Here is a 21576-nt window from a genome sequence, read left to right as displayed (position 1 = left end):
TAAAGGTTGTTGTTGAGAAACCTTTGGAGAACGTTAAGGGAACATTCACTGAATGTTCTCTATTGGCTATTTTGTGAAACCTTTAGAGAATCTGGGTCTGGGTCTTTTGGTTTGTAATTCCAGTACCCAGATGGCAACTGACTCTGGGCCGCTCCACCTCCAAACCATTCCAGATATGGACCGCTTTCAAGCTGTGTACACTCAAGAGTGGACGGTGTCATTTGGTGATCCTTGTTATTACAAATGCTGTGATCAAATGGCCAGGGGCAAAGCATGACAGCGTCATCCTCAAGCAGTCTAGCCTTTGGAGAGACTTTGAGGCAGGAAGATACCCTGGGAGGTTGCTGGGAGACTCAGAATATCCCCTGATAAAATGGCTTATGACCCCATACCTAAACCCAGCAAGTGTCCATGAGCAGCGCTACAATTCAGCACACACAAAGACAAAAAATGTGGTGGAGAGGTGCACAGGTGTTCTGAAGAACCGATGGGCTTGTTTGGAAAGAGGTTTCAATCAAAAATCATTGCCTACATTATTTTGGCTATATATTTTACAAATCAGTGTTAAAAGCAGACAAATTATTACCAGTATAGCCTAATTGATGGTTGGTAAAGTTATGATCATGATTGATTGTTTTCAATGGATGCATTGATCTGGCTTGAAGTACTTTTAGTCAATTTGAAAAATAACACTAGTGTAACTTTTAGCTGTATTTTCATATAGGCATCTTGATGGAGCCTGACAGAGCTGCAGCTGTAGCCGGTGCCTGCGTTGTCCTTCACAACATGGCAATAATGTGGATAATCCTAACCACTGGTGGAGGAAGAAAATGCAGATGATGAGGGTGACATAGATATTCCCTTTGACAATGAGGACCCCCTGCCAACTGAGGCAGTCACTGTCCTGGCCTACCTTACTGCATCCAACTTTGGATGAGCTGCAAATCAAAAGCCTCACATAAGAATAGGCAAATTGCTACTGCAGTAAGTGTATTTAGTGGGCCTACTGTAAATAAAACACATTTGAAATATGAAACTGCATGTGTAAATAACAATACCTAATAATTTAAAAATCTAATTGAAAAAAGAATAAATATAATTAATATAATAATCTATAATAAATATTCTAATAAATTCATATTTTTTCTTAATGTTTTTCTTTTTCATTCTTTCTACCTGCAGTCCAACAGTATTAGTAACAGTTGACTGAATTATAAGAATTGTTCATTCTTTTACTGTCTAAAAATAATGCTTTTAGATCTTCTTGTAGTTTAAATATTTCTATGTTTAATTTTATCTTTTCAAGCTTTTTCTGCTTGAATCTTTTGTTTCCTGTGTGAGCTCCTCAATTTCAGCAGTAAACAGGTGACATCTTAGTGTGTTAACATCCTCTTCTGTGCTAGGAGCAGGAGGCCTCCTGTTGCGTTTAGCATGCTTGGCTGGTGGTGGGTGGCTGCTGGACCTATCCTCAGGGGACTGTGTAGGCTGACTGTCTATATCCGGTCCAGTAAATGTGAGCTCTGAAGGTTGGAGCAATGGTGGTTCAAGCAGCCACACTTCTGCAGGTGGAGGCAGAGGTTGTTCAGCTGTAAGAAGGAGGGCTAGTGCTGCTGTTGGTGGGAGAGATGCTTATGAAACCGGTGCTGGAGTTTCTTTTGCTGTTCCACTCTCAATCCCATATGAAATGTCAATTACTGAGAGGGAGTCTTGTCCAACAGTGTCCAAAATTAGTCAGGAGTATGGCCCCATGTCTGGCTTTGGTCCACCTCCTGTTGGGACATTTTGTGGAAAGTCCTCAACTGCTTGAATTTTTAGGTCGCTCGTCACTTCTTCCTCACTTCTTTCACATCCCTGGGTTCCACTCCTTTTGAATTTATGGCATCTGTGATGTCCTCCCATATTTGTTGTCTGTTTTTATTGGTTAGAAAGTTGTTCAATTTTGATTACAACAATTCTTTGTTCTGTTTATATTTTGAGAGCAGGATGATGAAATCCCTGAAACAGTATACAAACTAACGTCAACATAGTATTACACTATTTCATAGGACTAGCACTAAACTTGTAAGGTTAGACACTGAAGTTACGGTGCTGGCAAGTAAATATGCGGGGTCAGATAACGTTCTAATTAACAACTATTAATATATAACAGTTTGCCAGTGTGGGCTATCATTATATGTGTGTTTAACGTTACAATTGCATTTCAATAATAGGGTACCATTATATTACCTGTGTTGTAGTTGACGGTTTCACCTCTTGATGTTACTGTTGTTATTTTTCACTAGCTGTAGACCAAGGCTATAAGATAGTAAGCATCTAATCATAATGCTTTGTCCTAGTTACCTTTTTGTTGGTTTGGTGATGAACGTTAGCTTCTTTAGCTGTTAATTATAGCCGTTTAGCTGTTTAAAGTCTTCGGTATTGCGTAGCAAAGTTTACAAAGACAATTGGGCACAATCTTTTTTTTGCACACAGTTAATGAGCATGACAGGTTTTAACCTATAAAGTAATGTAACATTAAAAACAATATACACAGTGATTTGCGACACAAGTACTTTATTTTCTGAGAGGATCATAATGTGGTAAATTACAAAGCAATGATGATGAAAAGTACTCACCACAGATGTAACGTGACAAAGTTACAGTCTATAAACCTAACAAATAGCAATAGCATTATTATTTGGTTAGTATTAATGAAATATGAAAGCCCTAATTTGCGGAAGGCAACAACCTTGTCCCAGATTGTCAGCCTGACTGTTTTCATCCTGTTTATGTACTTTGACAACGCAGTAATAAACACTGAATCAAGGATGGTACTTTTCCCTGATTGACACAGAAAATAAAAACCTCATTTTCTACAACAATATTTTGGTTAGTATGGACTTAACGCCAGTGTAGCCAAGATCAATCTTACGTCTCTGTGGTGCAACCAAACGTAGACAGCTTTAGTTTCAAACTAACTAGTTTCAACATATCATTTAGTGTGGACTTCACACCCTGACTTAGGAGAGAACACTAGAAAGCTGGTGCATGGGGCTGCTGAATTTAATATCAGAATTCTGACTTTAATGTTATTCTGAGAATGAAGTCAAAAGTATGGGTACCTGTAAGGAACCAACTTCACTGAGAGAGTCACTTTGCGTCATGCAGAAGGGGAACCACACACTTACTGAAAATGTTGGATTTAAGTAAGTTTTTGCGTGTTTGAGGGGTCCCAGAGGAAGTCATTTCATTAATGGAAGAGCAAAAGGTGAGTAAAAAAGAAATATGTGTTGATTTGATGCCTGGCATTTGTAAAAACAAATAAAAGGCCACAGATATTAAGGGTGTGAAATGCAGACATGGGCTAGCTAGAAGCATGTTTGCTAACTAATATGGTTGGGAAATTGGATGACTATATTGGCGATAGCCTAAAAGTTAGTTTGAGTGAACTCCATGTAACCGGTAGCTGGTAGAGAAGCATCACTTCAGATTGAGTAGGCCAGATCAAACCATATTCATTGCCATGGATAAATTAGGATGTTGCAGCAGAAAAATAGTCAGATGCAGCAAAAGGAAAAGTATATAAACACAAACAGAAGTTAAATTAAGCAATAAAAAGAGTGTGACAAGGAGTGTGGAAATTAACAGGATACATTTCATGTTTATGTGAATGCATGCACAGGCATTTCACTCTTTAGCATCAATTAGCCTGTCAATTTCTTCTTTGAACCATAAAGAGAAGAGTGATTTGGGGCAGTGTTTGTGGAGGGTTCAGGAGCAGTGCTTGTGGAGGGTACCTCATATGTATGTGCTAGCAGCAGCATCGCTAGCAGCAGAAGCAGCAATAGGCTTGCTTGTAGGCTTAAAAAAGTGATACATTGAAAAGACACACTATCACACGGTAAGGAAGAACCAATAGTAGAATGAGATGATCATGGAAACTTCCATTCCCAATACATAAAAATGTTTGTGAAAGTTTCGAAAGTTTTTTGAAAGGGAGTCTGTGGTATCTATATCAAAGGAAGACAGTGGGGCACCAAACTTGGCACACATTGGCAGTGGGAAGAGACAATCACACACATCAAATTTGGTGGCTGTACCACTTACGGCCTGGGAGTTATGAGAAAGTGTCTCTGTTAAAAGTTCTGTATCCCTTCCAAAAAATGTTAAAATTCATAACTCCTGAACAGTAAGTGATAGCGACTTGAAACCAACACCTAGGTTGGGCGGGGGGGTTACATGTACCCCGAACACGCTGGTCTTGGTCCCAAACGCCTACGACCTTCCATTCCTGAGATACAAAAAAACGTTTAAATTTCATGAAAGTTTCGAAATGTTTTTGAATGGGAGTCTATAGCAAGTATATCGAAGACAGTTTTACATACAGTAAATGGTTACTTATCTATTATTTACAGCAGTCATTGAACATTTCTGAAGAGAGGGCAACAAGAAGGAGCAATATCAAACAAACTGAAACACAAAAACATTTCTTACAAAAGTTAAAAGTCACATAGATGTAAACTGCTCTCTCTGTGAATTACATCCTGAAACTTGCTCCCATTTATATTTTGGCCTTGTGAATTTACATATGAACTGTGGAAAGACGTTGATAATTTTATAGTTGACAATATTTCCTCAGATTTTTCTTTTTACCATAGAAGTCAAATATATCTTACCCTATGGCCAAAATAGCGCATAATACTGAATCTATTCAGGATTTCTATATAAAAAGATATTGCTTAATGTAGTATATAAGCCATTGAGAATACCAAAGACTGTTCTTACATATTAAATTCAGGCAAAATTGAAAAAATAAAATCAGTGTCTGCAATATAAATGCACAACAATGAGATTATCTTTGTGACTGAAAGCATGATTTGTTCTCTTGGGGCGATAATAATCAAACTTCTATCAGAATCTTTGTTTTTGTGCTTCATGCTAGACAGCCACAGGTGTCTTACGCTCATTACTTTAAATAAAAAACAGTATTGGTGTATTGGTAGAAAAATACAAGGATTATAAAGACAACATAAGCCTCTTTCACCATAGGTTCCAATTGCAGCCATTTTAAAACTGGACCCATGAGGTAAGATGGCTGCCATATTGTTCCATCTCAGAACAGTCATTATGACACATCAAAGGCTCTATATCTTTGTGACATATTTATGGCATCACAATACGATGGAATGTGGAATGTTGGAACTTTCAGTAAACAGAGAGACTTTTCATTGCGGTGATTGATCTCACACAAGACAGTCAGACTTCAGTAGCTCCAGTAGCGTCCGAAAGAAAGACATAAACTGTTCCTTTCTGTTGAAGAACAAAGTTCAGTGTTAGAAAACTGAATTTTCAGTGCATCTGCAGTTAACAGCTTGCATTGCCTGTTTCACCTTCAACAAAAAGTTGACAAGTTGACATTCAGTATCATGGGACCTCAGCAACAGCTAACAGCAGTAAGTATTTCTTTTTTTTTTAACCAACGCTTTATTTTAATTTAATTATTATTTTTATATTTAATTATATATTTAATTATTCAATATTTCATAAAAAAGGGGGGAAAAACATTTTGTCCTTGGTGTCTTCTGAAAGCACAAACAGGTCATTTTTAGCTAGGCTACAGTATCAGCAGCAAGCTACTAGCTACCAGCTACTAGCTAGGCATTAACACAAACTGGTTTTGGCTGTTTTCATGTAAAGTGGGAATTATTTTATGTTACTCATTTGAGATGTGTTGTGGATGAAAAGTTTTAATAAAAATAAAATATGTATTTTTGGGGGCATCACGGACACAGTTTGAGTTGAAAGTCAGAGTCTTCCTCTGCGATTTTGTTAGTAACAGGTGTTACACTGAAATCCATAACCAGTTGCTGTAGAGAGTCATTATGGACAAAACACTGATTACCTGATTGAACACTGAGGTTAACTGTTAGTGTGTGTGTATAAGTCTGTCAAACATACCTATATATTACTGAGCATCAGTTTTCTTCTATCAAAGACTGTGACTCTATCTAAAAATGGGGTCACAATTGTTTTTGTAACACTAACTTATATTCAGTAGGCAAAACACTACAGCAAGACTTAATAAACTACTATATTACATTGAGTTATTATATATTATAAATACTGCCTCTAAATGTTAAAAAAGAACAAGGAAGGTAGATCATACAGTATGTCCCCAATTTGAACATCTTTGCACTGGCTACTACTTGATGTTGGAAAAGATTTCAAGATGTTTCTGATTACGTAGACCCTTTAGATCATATGACTTTTATGTCCTCATTTACAGTCTTTTACTTTCAACTCTTGCCTAAAATAGAAATAATAATCATGATTTTGAATTCTGTCTTCCATCCTTGTTCAGTCCCAGAAATCAGCCCAAATGAACTCAGTGGCACAGTTCTCAAACAGTGGTCTGCTCCAGGCCACTTATGCCCTGAGATTCATTCAGAGACAGCTGGTGGAGCTGGCCATGGACTGTGACGACACGGTCCAGAATGGTCTGGTCAGCTTCCAATACCTAGTGCAGCTGCAAAATAAACTGGAGAAACTCCTCCATGAGGTAGGTGTTTTTTTCCCAAATTGATTCTAAGAAACACACACATCCCTTTGTTTGTAGTGCATACTTTTTGTATTTAGTTTATTCATTTATTACAGAGCTTTTGTCTCTTTTGTATGTTTGATTTAGACCCGCTCAGTTTGCAGTCCTCCTCTCAGAAAACCAGTAGAGAGTGATTTTGAAACCATCAAGCGGGTCAGCTGTGGCGGCTTTGGGTGAGTAAGACTTCTTTATGTTCTAACCGACTCTTTGGACACTACAGAGTCCAGTCAAAGCAGAAAAGAAACTGTAACGAGGATGTCATACCGTAGAATTTTTTTGTGCTTACATTAAGAATCTTCCCGGACAGTTTCTTGTCAAATCAGAGCTGATGTTCAGTAGTAGAAGCTGCTCATGTTTCCTTTTCCCTCTTGTGCAGGTCTGTAAACCTTGTGCGCCACACGCTCAGCGGTGAAGCTTTTGCCATGAAAATAATAAAATGGCAGAACTTCACCAGAAAATCCGACATCCGGCAGGTGTTGGCAGAGCGAGACATCCTCACCTTCACCGAGAGTCCCTACGTTGTCTCGTTGTTTTGTTCATTTGACACACAGAGGGACGTCCGCATGGTGATGGAATATGTAGCAGGTAAGGAGGTTGATTTGGATGGATTGTGCATGCTCACATATACAAGTGTTATGTTTGTTTAGAGAGGGATAGAGCAGATAAATGAGCTTTAAACTGACTTTCCTCTATTGTCTATGGACCTAAACATCGTATCTAACCTCTCTATATCTCCTCCTGTCCTTTTAGGTGGGGATTGTGCCTCCCTGCTAGAAGACTGGAAACGTTTTCCTGTGGATATGGCCAGGATGTACATCGCGGAGACCACCATGGCTTTGGAGTATATCCACAGTTACGGCATCCTCCACAGGGACCTCAAACCCAGCAAGTGAGTCATCAATCTGTCCCATTAAACAACATTTACAACATCTAATTGGCTGTTCGCTAAACAAAGTCCTCTTTGTTACTCTTGCCTGTCAAGCTCGCTGTTCATAGATAAATCACTTAAGATTTATTATACGTTTTGAAACTTTACTGGCTGAAATGACAACTGCCACTGACAGATTTAAACGTCTGTAGCTAACTAGCTACAGACAGGACAGGGCAGAGCTGATCATGCTACACTGACAGCTCATAGTAGTTAGTTGATGATGTGCTCTTTAGTTTTGGAAGTTAATGCAGTGAAGAAGTAACAATTGGATACAACAGTAGACTGTAAACTAGTTAGTTTGTTAAAACGCACATTACTTGACAGACTTGACGTGCATAGTTACAGTTGCTAACTATGATTGGAGCAGAATTCCCAGAAACTTAATCTCAGGTTCGTGTTTTGGGGTTGGTGTTAAATCTAACATGAGATATTTTTCTGCTTTCTTCCACTGTAGTTTGTTGATCAGTTCCACGGGTCATATTAAGATGACTGACTTTGGACTGGCAAAGATCGGTCCAGTGCAAATGACAGGAGACCTCCAAATGGAACCTGTCGAGAGAATCGTCCGTGAGTTCACTGACAAAGAGGTTAGTCTCTTCTCTTTCTTCTGTGCTTATTTTAGCTCAAACCTGGATCGTTGTATTTATCATTTTCTGATTCCTACCTTCAGGTAGCGGGCACCGCAATGTACATTGCTCCAGAAACCATCCTGAAGCGAGGCTATGGAAAGCCTGTAGACTGGTGGGCCTTGGGCATCATTTTGTATGAGTTCCTGGTGGGTGAACCTCCTTTTAATGGGGACACATACAGTGACCTCTTTAACCGGGTGGTCGACGGTAAGAATCTTTACTTCAGTTCATTGTTATCTTTTCATCACATGCACCCACCCTTTCTACACATTTGTCATGCTAGCAAATCTAAATGAATCTTTCTTTATTTTAAAAGATGATTAAAAATGTGCATTATCCTACTTTGTGATTTTCATAAAAATCTTGCAAAATGTAGCTTTAATTTTTTGTTTCTTTTAGATTTGGTATAGTAATCCTTAACTTGTAAGATTGTTTTCATTCAGTGGCTTTGTGGTGATGTAATTAAAGTTTTTAATTCTGTTATTGAATCACTGATATGCTTTTTTCCTCAGACGATATCAGCTGGCCGGAGGGGGAGAAAGCCCCGCCCACTGACGCTCAGGACCTCATCAGCCTTCTCCTGCGAAAGAACGCTATTATTCGGCTGGGTACAGGTTAGTGGCAGATTTACTAATGATGAGGATGTGGATAGAGACAGGATGGGAAACAGATAAACTGATGGGAGAACAACCTGGTGGGCTCCAGGTTGTTTCCAGACATACAGTACCTTACAGCACTAATGAAATGCCACCACAGTGACTGAGCACAAATAGATTTGTTTTTTAAAATTTTGTAAGCTAGCATCACATCTTTACCTTCCTCAAAGTTCCTTCCTGTTTTCATTCCTGTTTGTCTCTTCGTCAGCCAGCAGAATATATCAAAAACATAGGCAATGAGCACATTTCAGTAAAATTGCATTAAGTTGGATCTTGAATGAAGAAATAAGGGGTTTTGGTTCAGATTCAGATTCAAGAATGACACAAATTGATTTCTAAACATTGAAAAATACAGCATTGTTGGACACTTTTGCTATTTTGTCATTAACTGTTGTACATGTGGTACATGCATCTCATGATTTTCTACCACCAAAGTTCAGTCTGTGGCTACGATATGCAGAACTGTGATAGTTTATCTTACACACGGTGGGAAAATCCTACACAGTGGATGTGCTATTGTGAACGGGGCTTCTTTTAAAGTATCCTGTAGCCTCAGAAAATGTATTTACAATAGGTAATGATTTGCTCCTTGGCCTTAGGAAATAACGTGAAGTAACGATTGGTTACCACTGTAGGCAGTAAGCTAGTTAGCTGGACATGCTAACGATTACAGCTCATGTTAAAGCAGTCACACTGATTAAAGCCGTTCCTTCTCTCGTATTTTTGATTTTGGGAAGACTAAAAGTGTCCAGAGACGGGGTCAGGTACAGCTCTTAGGCCAGGCCCAAGATGTGTCGATATACAACGTAAATGTCTGTTTGTCTCACTTGTTTTCCAGGAGGAGCCGTTGAGGTGAAGGCGCATCCATTTTTCCAGGGTCTAGACTGGAACAACCTCCTAAGTCAGGAGCCTCTATTTGTCCCCGAACTGAAGACTGAGGAAGACACCAGCTACTTTGACTGTAGGTGCCAACACACACCTTAACAATCCTAGATTCATGTCTGACAGACTTTTACTATTTTAGTGCTCATGGACAAACATTAGAGGGTTTCCAGTTTGCTTTTGGGTAGCAACCTGCTTTTTCAGTGATGCCTGGTGGGAATTTCACTTAGGATAAATATCACGTCTGCCTTTTTTTCATGACTTAATACATGTTGGTTGTTCCTGTGATCCCTACAGCCCGCTCAGACTTGTGCAGCGATGATGAACATAGCGATGATGAATCACCTGTGGAGCTCCCAGACTTCTGCTCTGTTGCCTTCCGCTTCAGAAAGGTACAGTTTTTATCCAGCTGCCAACCTCCACTGCTGTTTGAGACTGTCTGAACCCATTAAATCCATTTCTCACTGTGAAATACAAACTTCATGTAAACAACTTACAGGATAATTATCTACAGCACAGAACAAAAAGGAGAAATGTTGACTTTGATACTTTTCTTTTGAAACTTCAGGTTTACGGCAGCCCGATGCACGTGTCCATCTCCACCTTCAACCAGAGCCTGCTGCCAAGACTCAGCGAGGGGGAGGAGTCCAGCAGCGATGAAGAGGAGGAGTCTGAGTATGGCTATTATGAAGAGTCGTCGTCTGAGGAAGAGCTGGAGTTCAGTAGTGGTGAAGTGGAGTTTGAGTTCATATATAATGAAGAGGAGGAGTTTGAGAGCACTACTGATGAAGAGGAGGAGTTTGAGTATAGATATTATGAAGAGGAGTCATCTGAGGAAGAGCAGGAGTTCAGTAGTGGTGAAGTGGAGTTTGTGTACAGATATGATGAAGAGGAGGAGTTTGAGACCACTACTGATGATGAGGAGGAGTTTGAGGAAGAGCAGGAGTTCAGTAGTGATGAAGAGGAGTTTGAGGACAGATATGAAGAGGAGGAGTTTGAGAACACTAATGATGAAGAGGAGTTTGAGGACAGCCATTACAAAGAGGAGGAGGAAGTGGAGGATGTTTATGAAGGCAACAAGTTTGATGAACTTAATGAGGAAGAGAAGTGGGATGAAGATTTTGAGGAGGAGGAAGTGGAGGATGTTTATGAAGGCAACAAGTTTGATGAACTTAATGAGGAAGAGAAGTGGGATGAAGGTTTTGAGGAGGAGGAACTGGAGGATTTTTATGAAAGCAACAAGTTTGATGAACTTAATGAGGAAGAGAAGTGGGATGAAGGTTTTGAGGAGGAGGAACTGGAGGATTTTTATGAAAGCAACAAGTTTGATGAACTTAATGAGGAAGAGAAGTGGGATGAAGATTTTGAGGAGGAGGAAGTGGAGGATGTTTATGAAGGCAACAAGTTTGATGAACTTAATGAGGAAGAGAAGTGGGATGAAGATTTTGAGGAGGAGGAAGTGGAGGATGTTTATGAAGGCAACAAGTTTGATGAACTTAATGAGGAAGAGAAGTGGGATGAAGGTTTTGAGGAGGAGGAACTGGAGGATTTTTATGAAAGCAACAAGTTTGATGAACTTAATGAGGAAGAGAAGTGGGATGAAGGTTTTGAGGAGGAGGAGAATGATGAGTTTGATGAGTTCAGTGAGGAGGAGGACTCTGAGAATATTCACGAAAAGGAGGGAAACAAGGATAAAGTTGATGAGGAAGAGGAGCAGCAGCAACTTGCTCAACAAAACCAAGCCACACTGAGGAGGAGGAGGAGGAGGAGGAGGAGGGGAGGGAGAGGACGAAAGAAGGGGAGGAAGGGGAAGAAGAGATGGAGGGGCAAGGGGAGGTGAAAGAAGAGAAGATGATGCAAGAGGAGGAGGAGGAGAAGAAGGGAGAGGAGGAGGAAAAACAGGTTGCAGGAGGAGCAGAAGAGGAAAACCAAGAAGATGAGGTGGAGGAGAAAGGGGTATGAGGGTGGGAGGAAGAACAAGTTTTATGAACTTAATGGGGTGGGGGAAGGGGAGGAGGGGAAGGAAAAGAAGATGGGGGGGGGGGGGGGGGGGGGGAGTTGCAGGAGGTGGAGAAAAACAGGAAAACCAAGAAGATGAGGTGGAGGAGGATGGGGTATGAGGGTGGGAGGAAGTTTATGAGGGCAACAACAAGTTTTATGAACTTAATGGGGTGGGGGAAGGGGAGGAGGGGGAAGAAGAGAGGATGGGGGGGGGGAAGTTGCAGGAGGAGGAGAAGAAGAACAGGAAAACTAAGGAGACAAACCATAGAACACTATCTCTTCACCATCACCCCACCGTTTCCATAGGATGGTTTCCCACCTGCAGCCCAGTGGTCTCCGTGGCAACAGCAGCTGCAGCAGCAGAGAAACACAGACCAGCTGCTGGACACAAAGTATGTACTTGTCTTGTTAGATCTTAGTGCTGAATTTGACACCATTGACCATCACATCCTATTACAGAGACTGAAACATTTAATTGGCATTAAAAGAAGTGCATTAAGCTGCTTTAAATCCTATTTATTCAATCAGTTAACTAAACTCCAAGCATGCCTTAACGACATAAAGACCTGGATGACCTGCAATTTTCTGCTACTAAACTCAGACGAAACTGAAGTTTTTGTGCTTGGTCCTAAACACCTTAGAAACACATTATCTAATGATATAGCTGCTCTAGATGACATTACTCTGACCTCCAGCTCCACCGTGAGGAAGTTATCTTTGATCAAGACATGTCCTCAAAACGATGCAGAAAAACTAGTCCACACATCTGTTACTTCTAGGCTGGATTACTGTAATTCCTTATTATCAGGCTGCTCTAACAAGTCTCTAAAGACTGTCCAGCTGGTCCAGAATGCAGCTGCACGTCTACTGACAAAAACTAGGAAAAGAGATCATGTTTCTCCCATTTTAGCTTCTCTGCACTGGCTTCCTGTAAAATCCAGGATAGAGTTTAAAGCCCTTAATGGTCAGACACCATCATGTCTTTAAGAGCTCGTAGTACCGTATTAACCCACTAGAACACTGAGCTCCCAGAATGCAGACTTACTTGTGGTTCCTACAGTCTCACGGTGCTTTCTTGTCTCACAGGAAAATCCAGAGTCCAGGCTGTGGACATCGAGGGCCATGACTGCGGAGATGGTGCAGGGATGGTATTATTGCTATTATTATTACTGGTCATGTCTCCATTATTTTCATCATTATTATTGTTGTTATTATGCTTCTCTTTGTCCCCCTCTTCCTCCCTCTTTCTCTCTCAACCCAACCGGTCAAGGCAGATGGCCGCCCACCTAGAGCCCGGTTCTGCTCCAGGTTTCTTCCCGTTAAAGGGGAGTTTTTCCTTGCCGCTGTCGCCAAGCGCTTGCTCATGGGGGAATTGTTGGGTTTCTGTAAATTAAAGAGTACAGTCTAGACCTGCTCTTTTGTTATGATTTGGCCCAGAATTGAATTGAAAAAGTACTAAAGATCATCTTTTCATCCAGTCCGTTCTGCTTCAGGTCACTTTTTCTGTTTCTGTTTTTGTTTTGTTCTGTTTTATTTTCTTTTTATTTTCTTTCTTTTAATTTTCTTTTCCTTTGACTTTGAAAAAATAAAAAAAAATTAAAAAATACACAGCGGTTGTAAGCTTTTTGAACTGAACATAACAGTAAGACAGTAATTTAGGCTGAGTGTGTGATGATGATGACGATGATAATTGTTATGATAAATGTAACAGTCTGATCAAGTGTGTGTTTTAAACAGTACGAGCAGCAACAGCAGCTCAATGAAGCAGTAAAATAAAATGCACAACAAAACAATATCAGTGATGTGAAGCTGTGGCTCCTGCTGGAGGGGTGATCTCTCTCTCTCAGCTTTTACTCGTCTTCTCAGAGAGCTTCGGCTGTGTTGGTAACTGTTGATGTTGTTGGTCTGTAAAGATGTAAAAAATGCAGCTGTGTAACAACTGTCATCTGACTGTTTAATAACCAAGTTTCAAGAGTTTGTGAATCTCTCCTCATCACTGGGTAGAGACCTCCATGATCATCTACGGCCTGTAACGGAGCTGCAGCGTGTTGAAAATGAAACTACAGAAAAAGTTCAGTCAGGGAAAAAAACTTCTTACAAAACTGAAAACTCCCAGACACTTTCATCAAAATAACAAAATCACTGAAACAAAAGTGCGTCTGCTGCTGAATGGTAGGGTGTACAGAAGAGCAGTAATTTCAGGTAAAGTCTGTGACCAAAGATTTCCCTTCATATTTCCTCCAGTTAAATCAAGACTTCACTGCACTGTTGGCCTCTTTTACAGAAAACAGACATTTTCATAGGATCCATCATAAAATCAAAAGTAAATAAATCAGTATTTTTCCATAAAGGCCACAACATGAACACAAGATATTACAATAGCCCTGAAATAAACATTTGCTTTGCAAAGCTAAAGTCCAGGATGTGTAGGCTTGTTTAAGATTTCTTTTTCCCGTACTTTAACTCACTTAAAACACTTAACTTAAATGTTAGCAAATTTGTTTTGACAAAAACAATAATTTAGCTACTGATAATAGCAAAGGACAACACGTTAACACTAATGTTAATTACTTGTGGGTTATAGTTGAAACCTGTGATGCTATATTCACTTTAAAAAGGTAAATCTGAACCTCTAAGAAATGAAAAAAGTCATCCAAGTCACACTGTTTGATGGTGTGAGATGAGAGTGGTTATTCATACGCTCACGCTGCGGTTCACACAACCGCAATATGTATCAAGAACACGACTTGCACAGCTGCAGCTGAGTGGCTCTACGAGCTCCACTTAGCCTAAACAGAGAGAAGTGTCTGTGTGTAGCAGGCAGAGTTAAATATGAATAAAAACATACAGAAAAATGACTTTTGTAACATATTATTAAGACTAATTAAAAACATTTATTGTAAAAAAAAAAAAAAGAATTTAACAATTTCTTAAACCATGCATCCTCAAATATGTTGAATGTGCATGACACCTTTGTAAGTGGGCATTAGGAATTGGGGATTTTCTTTCTATTTCTTGCTTATTTCGTTGCTTTTGACAGTTTAGGAAGATAGTGCTGACCAGGGGCAGAGCTAGACTCTCAGCACAGAGGGGGCGAGGCATTCTCAAGGGGCCACTCTAAAACAGCCATTTTAAAATTCACAACTGTAAAATAGCTGATATATCCTACCCATAATCACAAATTGTTATTGAGCCATGCAAGCCTATATGTCCAAAGAAACATACAGTGAAGCCATTTTGAGACAAGCTTGTTCTGAAGAGCAAAAAGGAAAACAGGTTGCCAGCCGCGTTCAAATGTTTCAGCATGTGGTGCTCTACATACACCAATTGACGAATAGTTCAGCACCACCGCCAATAGATAGCGACAAGCCGGGTGCTCTGTCTCCTTACCATGTCTTTCTAACACGGGAATAACAGAAACATAAAATAGACACAGCGGTCTACAACAATACAAGGCCCAGTCAAATACAAAATAGACAGCCTACAACACCACAGAAACAGGTGCTGAGATGCGGTAAGCATGGAGTTAAACAGATAAATCTAACATTCTGACTGATTTCTTCAAAACCAAAATTTAAGTTAATAAAGACTAATTATGGATGTTTCACTCACCAGTTGTTGTCCCTGCTTAGACTGCTGTAGTTTAGTGTAACGTTAGTCCCTTTGTGTATTTCTCCAGCCTCCATAAATCAAAATAATCCGAACAATTTAACAAATTTGTACATTTCACGGTCCCTTTTAAAAACTACATCCTCCTCTCCTTCATGGTGGTAAACCTGCCAACCACTTTGTCCTTACCAGTGTTTATGTCCCGCTCAAGACACAGCAAAGTGAGGTTGGATAGTTTGGTCTCATTCATGCACGAACGCAAATAGCTCTTAATGAGCCTCAGATGGCTGGAAATTTGTCTGGCAAGTTTCATTCACCATAAACTTAAAAAAACACAAATATCTCATTTTTTGGATTAAGTTTTCAGCGAAGTTAGTCATGAACTTTGAATTGCTGCTTCTGTAGTCTTCACTTCCTGCAGTCAATGAGCAGAAATACGGACAGCACCACTCTGCCATTGCAACCCACATTGTGGTTGGAGGGGGGATTTCATCCATAGTGATAAGAACTACCGTAGAGAATGAATAGAAGAAGCTAAGAGAGTTAAATTCTCCTATTCCTGCTGCACCTGCGGGGTGGCGCGCTACATCCTCAGCATGGGCCCCCCATGGGCAGCCACCCCCTCTGCCACCACGGTTGCTCCACTTATGCCCCAAACACACTGGTCTTTGTCCCTGACGCCTACGACCTTCCGTTCCCGAGATATAAAAAGTGTTTGAATTTCGTGAAAGTTTCGAAACGTTTTTGAATGGGAGTCTATAGCAGCTATATCAAAGGAAGACACTAGGGGCGCCAAACTTGGCACACATGGACAGTGGGAAGAGAGAATCATGCACATCAAATCTGGTGGCTGTACCAGTTACGGTCTGGGAATTATGAGAAAGTGTCTCCGTTAAAAATTCTGTATCCCTTCAAAAAAATATGTTAAAATTCATAACTCCTGAACAGTAAGTGATAGCAACTTGAAACCAACTCCTAGGTGGGGGGCGGGGGGTGGTTCATATACCCCGAACACGCTGGTCTTGGTCCCAAATGCCCACAACCTTCTGTTCCTGAGATATAAAAAGTGTTTGAATTTCGTGAAAGTTTCGAAACGTTTTTGAATGGGAGTCTATAGCAGCTATATCAAAGGAAGACACTAGGGGCGCCAAACTTGGCACATTTGGACAGTGGGAAGAGAGAATCATGCACATCAAATCTGGTGGCTGTACCAGTTACGGTCTGGGAATTATGAGAAAGTGTCTCCGTTAAAAATTCTGTATCCCTTCAAAAAAATATGTTAAAATTCATAACTCCTGAACAGTAAGTGATAGCAACTTGAAACCAACTCCTAGGTGGGGGGCGGGGGGTGGTTCATATACCCCGAACATGCTGGTCTTGGTCCCAAATGCCCACAACCTTCTGTTCCTGAGATATAAAAAAGGTTTAAATTTCATGAAAGTTTCAAAACATTTTTAAATGAGAGTCTATTACAGCTATATCAAAGGAAGACACTAGGGGCGCCAAACTTGGCACACGTTGGCAGTGGGGATAGACAATCTCGCCCAAAAAATTTGGCGGCTGTACCAGTTACAGTCCAGGAATTATGAGAAAGTGTCGCTGTTAAAAATTCTGTGTCCATTCAAAAATTATGTTACAATTCATAAGTCCTGAACAGTAAGTGATAGGGGCTTGAAACCAACTCCTGGGGGGGTCACTGGACCTTACATTCCCGAGATATAAAAAGTGTTTGAATTTCGTGAAAGTTTTGAAACATTTTTGAATGGGAGTCTATAGCAGCTATATCAAAGAAGACAATTTTACATACAGTAAATAGTTAGTTATCTATTATTAACAGTGCTCAGCAGACTTCACCTTCTAGACATGAGCAAAAGTTGATACCAGCTGAGTTTCTCAAAATAGGTCCACCTGTGAAACAGCACAAGTTGTTCTCATTCATGGGGCGTCAAATACCAGTGCTTTGACATGGACGCTGATTTACAAGCACACTTTCTCTCTGCAGAGATGATATATGTGGAACAACTATAATATTATAATAGCACAAAAATTTGGAATTTTTTTTTTAGGAAATTTGTCTTTGGTAGATTATTTCTTTGTTGTAACAATGCTTCTTGGCAATACATTTTATACCGTTGGAAAGCCTGTTTATTTCCCTTTTAAATGGTGCCACATTTGTAAGGAACATGCATTTGTGGGATGAGCAGCAGTAGTGAAACTCTTGACTCCAGACTCCTTTAATTGTTCCATATATAACAAGACAATAACATAAATAAAATGTGTGTGTGTGTGTGTGTGCTGTGTGAGAGTGAGATCAGAAGCAACAAATCACACTGTATCTTATATTTTGGATGTTGCATCTTTGTTATTGTCACAGTTGTAAGAATTGTGAAGCATTAGTCTGTTAGGAGCTTTGGTGAAATATTAAAGGGTTTGGTGAACAGGCCCACAGACCAGGCGCCTGTGCTGCATTCACTGGCATTCAGTGGCTATAACCTTTTTAACTTTTTTTAGTTGTAGTATTGCATTAAAATATACAGTGTGACTGAAATATTTGATTACACAGACAGTAATTTATTTAGCAGTAACTCAAATAAAACATTAACAAAAATTACACATAATAGTTAATTGTTGCCATTTAATTCTCATTTTATTGCTCTTATCACCATTGCAGTATCAAGGCTGTGATAAAAACAAAATACTATAAGAATTTAATGCTCTGTTTCCATAGTAGAATAACTAAGTACAATAGTACATAATAGTACAATAGCTAATTGTACCATAAAATATTAATATAAGTTGGGTCAAATAATAACCGTTTTGTACAAATCTCTTTTTGCTATATAGTTTAAAATAAATCCAGAGCATTAAGTACATAAACTTGCTCATGGCATATTTAACCATCGGTTTTAATTTTTACAAAAAATCATCCTGTGTTGTCATAAGCTGCCTCACAATAAAATCAAATGGAGTGATTATGCCCCCTTACCCACTTTAAAGTATTGAATTTGTGATAATATCAGAGAGCAGCTTTAGAAAATCAGAAAACCAAGAGACTTATTTTAAATATTTAAAAAAAAAAAAAAAAGAAAAAGAAAATATAATAATATTAAATAATGCTCTCTTCCTCCTTAGTTGAAGAATTTAAAGCACAGTTAAAGGTTTTGTCTTATTTAAACAAGAAATTGACTGTGAAAATGCTTGAATACCAAAAAGAAAGAAAAAGTCAAATCAACTATAGATTTTTATTTCTTTAAGGTCACATTTAAGCTTTGATTTTTGATTTCAACAGAGGTGCAGAGGTTTTTTGAACTGTCACAAGATGGAGGAGCTAAGTGACTACTTAAGCATGTGCTTGAGGAAGACATACAGCAAATGGAATAGGAGAAGGTAGTTAATATAGGAAATTCATGAAATATTTCTTCATTTTAGATTGATTCCAGTGTCATACACCTCATGACAGACGACCAGCCAAGAGAGTATCTGTCATCCGATGGTGATCGACTGGCTGTGGATACTGCAGACGGAGGGAAAAAGAACGCAGCAGTTACAAGTCAAAGATCTTTGAGCAACTTAGAAGAGAGCTCTAAAGAAACAAAAGTGATCATGTGTCTGAGAGAGAGCATCAACTCCTTCCAAAGACTGCTCAGAAGAATCAAAGAAAAACTGACTTGGGATGGATGCATTTCAGAGAAGGGGAATTTGTGCAGGTGTGCACCAAAAACAGTACGGGAACCAGAAAAGAGAGTGTCCAGAGGGACAGTAAAAACAGAACTTGATTGAAAAGGCTGTGCAGTTGTTTTTTCCAGGTGGAAATAAATGCAGAGGGGAGCCTTACTGATTTTGACATCGATTTAATTGACTTTCAGCAGCATTCATTAGAGGACAGTATTACAGTTGGGGAACTGTATGAAAGGCAAAGTTTCCTCTCGTTTCTATTTAACAACCAAGAGAGACATTGCCAGGGACATAAATCTAGAGGAGGAGAATAGTGATGCAACTGCACAAGAAGGTGAAAAGACACATGACAGACCTGATATCTATCGCCACTCATTTAACATGAAACATTACTTTACATGGATGCTTTAGAGCAGGGGTTCTCAACCTTTTGTAACTTAAGGCCCACTTCTGATTCCGAGGATGACCTTCCCAAATAAATGAAAAAAAGAAAAGAAAAAAAGGCAAAAAACTGGGCTGTAAATATGTGTTATGCAACTGTCGGCTGTAATGACCAAAATAAATATTCTGCTTACACTCAGTGAGACGCTCGGGTTATCTTCTTGGAAATAATGAGATCAAGTCACGGTGGGATGGGTGAGAGGCTGACGTGCAGAGTAGCATTCAAAGTTGCTTTCACTTTGTTCCTTGCCTTTGATTTTGTGAGTCACATAAAAAGGTGGTGGTGAAAGGCAACCAAAATTTGATTGCCTGTTTTGACAGAGAAGGATATTGACTGAGCCAGTATCCTGAATGAAGCAAGGTCCACTTGTGTGAGCTGAAGCTTCAGGCTGCTGTCTGCTGATAGTTCCATCAGTTCATTTTCCAAGGATAAAGCCATGTCATCTGAAGCAGGATCCACAGAGAAAGCTAGCTAGCTAACAGTGGCAGAACACATTTGTCTCTACCTAATGATGTGTCGTGATTGGTGTAGTGATATTAAAATATGACTTATGCATTTTAATTTGATGTTTTCTATTTATGTGAATTATTGAGCACATTTAGATATATAAATAACTAGCTTTGTAAACTTTGTAAATTACCAGAAAAAATCATTTTAACCATTTAGCAATACCACTGCCTCGGCAGCCCACTAGATGGTGCTTTGAGGCCCACCTGTGAGCCACAGCCCACTGATTGAGAATGGCTGAAGGATAGTGGCATTGTAACTTTCCACACAGAAAGCATCTCTGGGTTGGAGTACTCCAGTCTTCATGATACCTTGCCTCTCTCTCAGGAACTGTCTTTTGAATCATCATTGCATCCTTCCATGGATATGTTGAAGGAAAAAGCCAATCAGAGATGGATTGCTTGGAGAGGCAGTGGATGATGGAGGTGTTTTGAGGGATGCACTATCAGAATTTTGGAATGACTTTTATGAGCAGTGCAGTATGGGAAATGGCTTCAAAGTGCCATACCTACATCATGATTTTGAAATGGGAAAGTGTGGGCTGAATAATCACATTTGGCTGGCAAAAATAGAAGTTTTACTTCCTGTAAAACTTTGGAGCAAGCTGTTTTGGGCTTTGTGGAGAGTGAGAGAGAGCCAGACTTTGTATATATGTTCTTTGATAATAGTTTTACCTCAGTCTTACTTAACAGAATTTCCATTATATGTGATTTCAGTGATTGCTTGGCTAATATGTTAACTTCTTCATTGCCCTCAATGCCTTCATGGTCAGAAATCCAGAGGAAAGAAACAGTCAAACTTCTGTTATGAATTCTGTACAGTATATGAAATATTTCAAACAAGATGTCTTGTCTTTATGAGGACTTAATACTTGCAAGTGCTAATGGACTATCAGAAGCAATATAATTGGTTAATATAATTTTGCACTATTGTCCACTATGTTGGTGCCAGTTTGGGCTTGTTTTTGATTTTTTTCAGTAACTTTACATCTATTGTTGGAATGATGAACTTCCAAGGAGGAACAGATATTAGGACTGAGTTAGAAGTCACAAATACCCAGATTTTGCACTTTATCATTCCTATCCAGCTAAGACTATTGAAATTAGAGTTGTTGTACTCCCAACACTCCTGCAATATGGTTTTAGCGGGATGAGATCCACTTTGTTCTTGCAAATTCACCCAATGTGCCAACATGAGTTTGACTCTCCTAATCCATGACCGCATTTCTCCCATCTCTACCTGCATTGCAGGTACTGGGGATGTTTTGAATACTCCACTACAAGTTCAAAGGGCCTGAGCTTGTTCTACATCCAGCTTTTTTAAGTTTGTCTCTGCTGCAGACATGTATGCTACACAGCCATAGTCCAGAACTGATCTCATAAGAACCCTGTACATCTTCCATTTGCTCCCCATTCTTGACCTGTTAGACATCGCAAAATGTTTTTACACTTTACCTTTTTACATTTACTTTTCAATGTTTTCAATATACTGTCTTCAGGTAAGACTCTTATTAAATATGACTCCTAGAAATCTCATCTCTCTGACCTGCTTGAGTGCCTGTCCATACAATTTCAGGGATACTGGCTTATGATGTAAAGAAAAGCATATGACTTGAGTTTTTGTTTCTGACAGTTTAAATCCACATTTATGTGTCCACTCCTTCACCT

The 21576-nt window shown here is 39.5% G+C and overlaps 1 protein-coding gene and 1 long non-coding RNA gene across 3 annotated transcripts; one reads left to right on the top strand and one right to left on the bottom strand.

The window, feature by feature from the left end:
* The first annotated feature begins 5177 nt into the window (after positions 1-5177).
* On the top strand, positions 5178-11515 carry LOC122966835 (microtubule-associated serine/threonine-protein kinase 1-like). The gene is made up of 12 exons (XM_044331173.1): positions 5178-5432; positions 6341-6538; positions 6665-6750; positions 6954-7162; positions 7328-7466; positions 7963-8095; positions 8179-8344; positions 8650-8751; positions 9632-9754; positions 9973-10067; positions 10244-10648; positions 10736-11515. Exons 1-12 carry the CDS (start codon positions 5406-5408, stop codon positions 11513-11515), a joined length of 2463 nt encoding a protein of 820 aa, XP_044187108.1. The 5' UTR covers positions 5178-5405.
* Positions 11516-13055: 1540 nt separating this feature from the next.
* LOC122967293 lies at positions 13056-16288 on the bottom strand. Of its 2 annotated transcripts, XR_006398580.1 has the most exons (3): positions 15475-16288; positions 15289-15356; positions 13056-13581 (listed from the first exon to the last, which is right to left on the bottom strand). It is a non-coding gene; the product is annotated as an uncharacterized LOC122967293 (long non-coding RNA). The 2 variants fall into 2 exon arrangements; XR_006398579.1 differs by having other exon boundaries at positions 13056-15356.
* Between the last annotated feature and the right edge of the window lie 5288 nt (positions 16289-21576).

The sequence above is a fragment of the Thunnus albacares genome, chromosome 17, assembly GCF_914725855.1.
Source record: "Thunnus albacares chromosome 17, fThuAlb1.1, whole genome shotgun sequence".
NCBI classification, from domain to species: domain Eukaryota; kingdom Metazoa; phylum Chordata; class Actinopteri; order Scombriformes; family Scombridae; genus Thunnus; species Thunnus albacares.
This window is presented reverse-complemented; position numbering and strand designations above follow the sequence as displayed.

Excerpts from the sequence above, each read along its gene's own strand:
- LOC122966835 (XM_044331173.1), top strand. The coding sequence starts at position 5,406 with ATGGGACCTCAGCAACAGCTAACAGCA. Across the intron at positions 5,433-6,340 it reads CTCAGCAACAGCTAACAGCA|TCCCAGAAATCAGCCCAAAT; the intron begins GTAAGTATTTCT and ends ATCCTTGTTCAG. Across the intron at positions 8,752-9,631 it reads TATTATTCGGCTGGGTACAG|GAGGAGCCGTTGAGGTGAAG; the intron begins GTTAGTGGCAGA and ends CTTGTTTTCCAG.